Source organism: Centropristis striata, chromosome 24 (genome assembly GCF_030273125.1).
Source record: "Centropristis striata isolate RG_2023a ecotype Rhode Island chromosome 24, C.striata_1.0, whole genome shotgun sequence".
In the NCBI taxonomy this organism is placed as follows: Eukaryota; Metazoa; Chordata; class Actinopteri; order Perciformes; family Serranidae; genus Centropristis; species Centropristis striata.
In genome coordinates, this window is record NC_081540.1 from 3,021,947 (window position 1) to 3,029,376 (window position 7,430).

Sequence of the window (7,430 nt, forward strand, 5' to 3'; positions counted from 1 at the left end):
GAAAAAGGCAAAAAACCACCTCAGTCGAAAAAAAAATGTGTGCATTTTCAAAAAGTTTTAGCGAATTTTGGTGTTTCCATCAAGCTTTTCTCATGCAAATCTTCCAAATCCTTTGATTGAAACTACTGAATGCTTTGAAACAGCAGTTAAATTATAAGAAATAAAATGACACAGAAGACAAAAAAGAGACAAAATTACCAAAAAAAAGACAAAATTACCAAAAAAAGACACAAAATGACAAAAAAGATACAAAGTAACTAAAAAAAGACACAAAATGACAAAAAAAAGACACAAAATAACTAAAAAAAAGACACAATAGACACAAAATGACCAAAAAAGACATGAAAAGGTTTTCAAAAAAGGACTAAATAGTCCAATAAGACTCCATAGAGTTCAGCTAATGTGACATTTATTTCCCTCCTCCTCATCCCTCCCTCCTTCTGTTCACCGAGACGCTGGTTTTTTTTTTCTCGCCTCCCGTTTTCACATCCGATAAAGTCAGAGGTGTTGCTGTTGGCATGCGAGTCACGCGGCGGAGAGAAATCCCCCCCGGAGACGCTCAGATGAATCAAAGTCTCCTCATGTTGATTTAATAACAAAAACAACATGTTTAACTGCTCGCCACAATAGTTCAGCACGGCCGCCACAATTAGATTTCCTGTGGGAAATGTGAGTTAACATGACGGGGAAGAGAAAGAGTTAGTGCTGGATTTGATGTAATTACTAGTGTAATGTTATTATAATGTCCTTATTTGTCTTTAATGCAAAAATACATTTTATTTAGAAGTTTTTAGTTTTTTTCTTGCATCAATCTTAACTTTTTAAACCATTCAGGGTTTATTTGAAGCAACTACCAGTAAGTAAAACTCTGTATTATTTGGTTTTATTGTTAATTGTAGAATACAGGCCTGTAACAATAACAATATTATTTCTGTTAGATGATATATTGTCCTAGAAATTAGCACGATAAAAAGAAACAAAATGCCCAAAAAAAGACACAGAATTACTAAAGACAAAATTACCAAAAAAAAGACAAAATATATTTTTTTTAAAAACACAAAATGACCAAAAAAAAAAACACAAAATAACCAAAAGACACAAAAGAAAAAAGACAAAAAGAAAAAACATATAATAACTTTAAAAAGACACAAAATTACAAAAAAGACACAAAATGACCAAAAATACACAGAATTACCAAAAAAAGACAAAATTATAAAAAAAAATAAAAAAAAAAGACACAAAATGACAGAAAAAAACAACTTAAAAAAGACACAAAATGACCAAAAAAAGACACAAAATTACAGAAAATACACAGAATTACCAAAAAAAGACACAAACGTATTTAAAAAAAGACACACAATGACAGAAAAAAAACGAAATTACTTAAAAAAGAAAGAAAATGAACAAAAAAAGACACAAAATTATTTTAAAAAAGTAAATTATTAAAAAAAGTGTTTGAGACCCCTGCTGTAATCCCTCTTTCTCCCTCTCTCGCCCTCTCCCTGCAGGTCTGTGTAACTCATTGGACAGCTGGATGATCGTCCCCAACATCAAGCAGAACCACTACACGGTGCACGGCCTGCAGAGCGGAACCAAGTACATCTTTGTTGTTAAAGCCATCAACCAGGCGGGAAGCAGGAGCAGCGAACCAGGGACCCTCAAGACTAACAGTAAGATACATGCACCATAAAAAATACTAATAGTCATTACTTAAATATATATATATATATATATATATATATATATATATATATATATATATATATATATATATTGTTGTGAAATACAAAAATCAAGTTCTGAGATACTGTTAGACTTTTTACTGGTAATTGTTATTTTAATGAGTGTGGATAAAACGCAAATTATGCCTATTGATTCAATTTACTATAATGACTTGTGTCAGTTTACATTTTTTAGTTATTCAAAAAATAATTACATTTTAAGTTCTGTTAATGTAAAATAAACGGCCCAGTTTCAGTCTCCTGCATGCACGAGCTTCTTCAATCCAATCCACTTTATTTATATAGCACATTTAAACAACAAAAACGTCTCCAAAGTGCTGTACATAGAATCAACAATAAAACAAACATTTCCATATAACAATCAGCATTAAATAAGTGTAAAAATATAAAATTATGCTATAAATAAAATACAATCAAACAGATAAACATAGTAAAATAAATAAAAGGCATAGCTAAAAGTAGTAAAATAAATAAAAGACACAGAGGACCACAAAACTCACAAAAAGTTAAAAAGCCAGGGAATAAAAATGGGTCTTGAGACTTCTTCACATTACTTAAAACATTATATTGGATCAACTTAAATATTTGCATTAATGCAATTATTAAGTTCATGTTACTTAGAAAAGGTAATTCACCAGACTCAAAACATTGCTTTGAATTAATATAATATCAGCAGTTGGCTTAACTTTAAAATTCTTTACAAAAAACATACTTTTTTTGTTGACCCAATGTTTTATTCATAAGAGTGTGACTGGAAATTAACACTCAAAACTGGATCGACCTTAACTAATAATTCATGTTGAAACACTCACACAGAAAAACCTTATTTATTATGTTACTTGCTGTGATTGAGATGTTTTTCCAGTTGGCAAATATGAAAGTCAAATAACTGAAAACAAATGAGTTGTGTGAAGAATGTTTCCTTTTATAAAGAACGTTCTAAATCCATTTCCTCCTCCTCCTCCTCCTCTTCCTCTACCAGGCCAGCCGTTCAAGCTGGACCCTAAATCTGCCCACAAGAAGCTGAAGGTTTCCCACGACAACCTGACGGTGGAACGGGACGAAACCACGTCGAAGAAAGGCCACAGCCAGGACCGCTTCACCAGCCAGAACAGCTACGGCGTGGTGGGGAACGTCTACATCGACAGCGGGCGCCACTACTGGGAGGCGCTCATCGGAGGGAGCACATGGTGAGACTCACTGGGACCCACGTACCATTCATGAAAGGTTTTAGGAGTCTGTTCACACCTGATGGGAACATGTGGATTGGGTTATGCAATCACAACTGGACAACTTAAGGACATGGTCATTTTGTGTCTTTTTTGGTAATTTTGTCTCTATTTTTGGTCATTTGTGTCTTTTCTTTAGTCATTTTCTGTCTATTTTTAGTCATTGTGTGTCTTTTTTTGGTCATTTTTTGTCTTTTATTGGTCATTTTGTCTCTATTTTTGGTCATTTTGTCTCCATTTTTGGTCATTTTGTCTCCATTTTTAGTCATTGTGTGTCTTTTTGGTCATTTTGTGTCTTTTTGGTCATTTTGTGTCTTTTTGGTCATTTTGTGTCTTTTTTTGGTAATTGTGTGTATTTTTTGCCCATTTTGTCTTTTATTGGTCATTTTGTGTCTTTTTTGGTCATTTTGTGTCTTTTTTTGGTCATTTTGTGTCTTTTTATGGTCATTTTGTGTCTTTTCTGTCATTTTCTGTCTTTTTTTGGTCATTATGTGTCTATTTTTAGTCATTTTGTGTCTTTTTTTAGTCATTTTGTGTCTTTTTTAGTCCTTTAGTCCAACATAAAATGCGATTTTGAATCTTTTTTGAACACTATCATGCTCAATAAAGAAATTGAAATGTTGCAAATGTGAACAAAGGTTCCAAATATTACATAAGAGGGTTCCATCCAGATAAAAACAACCATGCGTTTGGTCTTTGCCAAGGAAATAATGCATGCGTTTATTTGCATACAGACTCCAGATGTGAGATCACCCAAGACACATGTTAATACCAGACATAAACAGGTCCTTGGAGTAAATGTTGAAGGCTAACAGAACGTTCTCCTCCTCCTCAGGTACGCTGTGGGCATCGCCTACAAATCAGCTCCCAAACACGAGTGGATCGGTAAGAACTCGGCCTCCTGGGTTCTGTGCCGCTGCAACAACTCGTGGGTGGTTCGCCACAACAGCAAAGAGCTGGCCATCGAGCCGTCGCCCCACCTGCGCCGCGTCGGCGTCCTCCTGGACTACGACGCCGGCTACGTCACCTTCTACGACGCCGTGGGCTCACAGCACCTGCACACCTTCCACATCTCCTTCGTCCAGCCCGTGTGTCCCGTCTTTAATGTGTGGAATAAGTGTCTGACGATACTCACTGGTTTACCCATCCCCGACCACCTCGAGGGCCTGGAGCCCGAAAACTAAAAACTACAGACAGACCAGAACTAATCAGCACAACAGAGTCTTAATTACCTTAAAGCTGCACTGGGTGAGCTTTGTGGAAGTCTTTTTGGAAAGTAAAAAAGGGAGTTTCATCCATTTTAATTCACATGGATGTGCTCCATTTACCTAAAACCAATTCTGTCCATCTTTGCAGAGGAAGTGACAAAATAACTCCTAATTGGTCCTTTAACCCTTTGATGCACAACATGGGTAACATTCATTCCCCATGTTATTTAATGCTGCTGTGTTTTTTTTTGATAACTTATTTAATGATTTAATATTCCACATATTCTTTAAATATCTTGTTTTTCATAACAGCAGATCATTATTTCCATTTTGCTTCTCATACTCTATGAAGAAATAAAGTTATTGTATTATTACATAGCTAACTTCTTAGCCAAGAAGTTAGCTAAGTAGTTAGCTTAACAAGCAACTTAGCTAAATACTTAGACAAGAAGATAGCTAAGAAGTTAGCTTAGCAAGCTACTTAGCTAAATATGTAACCAAGAAGTTTGCTAAGTAGTCATCTTAACAAGCTACTTAGCTAAAAAGTTAGCTTAGCACGCTACTTAGCTAAATACTTAGCCAAGAAGTTAGCTAAGTTGTTATATTAACAAGCTACTTAGTAAATACTTAGCCAAGAAGTTAGCTAGGTACTTAGCTTAGCAAGCTACTTAGCTAAAAAATGGATATGGGTCATTTTTGACCCATGTGACACAAAAAGGGATTTTATTTAAAAAAATGAATAAAGGAAAACATAAAATTAGGATGTATGATGATCAAAAACAAACTAATTGATTAATAAAACCTGGAAAAATGAATGATAAATAATTTACTGCAAAGATATAGAACATAAAAACTCTGTCGGGTCACTTTAGACCCATGTTGTGCATCAAAGGGTTAAATAAAAGAAAGCAGATCTCACCGATATATTTTAACTTTTTCCAATCTTTTCCATCTTTGGCTATCACAGTCAGTAAAAAATGAGCATGTGAGTAACCCAATGACTTTCCTCCTCAATCCTGATTAATTAAACGCTTGCTACTATTCGTGCAAAATTACCGAGTGCAGCTTTAACATGCAAACGAAATAAGAAATGCCTGGAGTGTTATCTTAGCGAGCTTTTTAAAAAGCGATTTTCAGTCGTTTACTATGATTTCTACTAGCAAACATGGCTCATGTCATCTCTGACTCCTAGTGAAAACATTTTTATAGATGGATGAAAGTAAGCTAAGAGTCAATCCAGGACAAAAAGGACAGAGCTGAGGCACTTTGGGCCACGATGGGTGCATTCGTTACCATGGCAACTAGGAAACAAGCCACAAATCAATTTTTAATTTTCTTCTTTTTTTTATTTTATTTACACCACCTTTTCAGATATAGCACTTTGAAAACCCCCACAAAATAAACACACACATGCACACAAAAACACAAAAACAAGCAATTACACACACACACACACACACACACACACACACACACTTTAATCAATCATGGTTGCTGGAAAAGAGCCGTAAAAACAGATGTATATTTTGTAAATTCATCACATACCTCCCCTTATCTTCCCCTCGTTCATTAAAAAGGAACCAAAGTAGCCATTGCTGTCTATTCAGATGTCTTTACATAAAATTTTAAATAAGTTAATAAAGTTATTTTTTAAAAAGTGACAGAGGAAATAGAATTATGCTAATATTAAAATGCAGGTTTCCCTTAAATGTAGACCTTGTTTTTGCACATTGTTCATACTTTATTCATACTTTTTTGTAGCCTGAAATTAATTTTTTGGTGCAATTAACATGCATTGATATTGGGAAAGTGTTGTGTTTTCCGTTTGACTTATTGTGTTAATTTGCTTTTTTGGCAGCCGTTATGATTTCATGTGATGCATTATTGTGTTTTAGTTGCAGCCCCGGGGTTATTATGGAGTTAAGGGGTAAAAATGCACATCTGGGTGTGATGTTTTTCCTAATTTTTCTATAATATGGCTGTTTAGCAAGTCATGCTTGTGTGCAAAAAACATTAATTTGGGTTTTTTCTACAAAGAGAGTCTTCCCATTTGCAAAATAATCAATGTTAAATGTCGTTTTTTTTACACTGAGGTCTTATTTAATCAAATCTACATGCAGGATATTGTTTCAAAAAGGTTGAATTTCACTTCGGACATGTTGCACAATTACGTCAGGAGGATTCACATCACTCTTCACTCATTGGATTTCTATTTAAAAAGGGACAAAAATGGCCTAAATGATACATAAATACAGTATATCTTATGATTTAAATGTTCTATATGTAATAATAATGTTTAACAGTGGAAACAGTGGCGTCCCTCAGTGTAAATACAAAGATTTGGTTATATTTCTGCGTTGTTTCAATACCTGGTACACCTTAAAGTATGACGACAAATAATCTATTCTTAATCCCGTGTTTCCTTGGCGATTAATTGAAATGTGTGTTTCCATTGTACCTGATTGTGTAGTAATTAATTTAATGTTTCCATTTGAACTTTATGATCATGGTGTTGTACGTTTTCCGTCTCTGTTGGACGTTTTTATGGAAAACAGGATACGAGTGCTTGCATCACTGTTGTCTGAGACGAGTCTATACGAGTCTATGAGAAGGTCAAAAAATAAACGTTCCTTTTCACATTAACTCTATGGAGTCTTGGGTTATTTTGTCCATTTTTGAATCATTTTCATGTCTTTTTGTGTCTTTTTTTAGTCATTTTGTGTCTTTATTTGTCGTTTTGTGTCTTTTTTTGTCGTGTTGTGTCTTTTTTTAGTCATTTTGTGTCTTTTTTTAGTCATTTTGTGTCTTTTTAAGTCATTTTGTGTCTTTTTTTTAGTCATATTGTGTCTTTTTTTGTTATTTTGTGTCTTTTTTTGTCATTTTGTGTCTTTTTGTGTCTTATTTTAGTAATTTTGTGTCTTTTTTCAGTCATTTTGTGTCTTTTTTTAGTCATTTGTGTCTTTTTTAGTCATTGTGTGTCTTTTTTGTCATTTTGTGTCTTTTTTCGTCATTTTGTGTCTTTTTTTTGTCATTTTGTGTCTTTTTTTATTCCTTTAGTCCAACATAAAATGTGATTTTGAATCTTTTTTAACTTTCAAAACACTATCATGCTCAATAAAGAATTTTAAATGTTGCAAATGTGAACAAAGGTTGCAAATATAACATATAAGAGGGTTCCATCCAGTTCTATCATTTTATTTACAGCCAGAACTTTAGAGGTAAATTTACAGTAGGGCTCCACGCTGCTTTGT

General features: G+C 33.9%; 1 protein-coding gene across 1 annotated transcript in view; it reads left to right on the forward strand.

The window, feature by feature from the left end:
* The window catches only part of LOC131962867 (E3 ubiquitin-protein ligase Midline-1-like), a 73,279-nt gene extending 68,707 nt beyond the window's left edge, over positions 1–4,572 (forward strand). The window contains exons 8-10 of the mRNA XM_059327960.1: positions 1,509–1,670; positions 2,725–2,932; positions 3,807–4,572. Coding sequence (XP_059183943.1) covers positions 1,509–1,670; positions 2,725–2,932; positions 3,807–4,155 — 719 coding nt within the window. The 3' untranslated portion in view covers positions 4,156–4,572. The remainder of the gene's footprint in view (positions 1–1,508; positions 1,671–2,724; positions 2,933–3,806) is intronic.
* Positions 4,573–7,430: the final 2,858 nt, after the last annotated feature.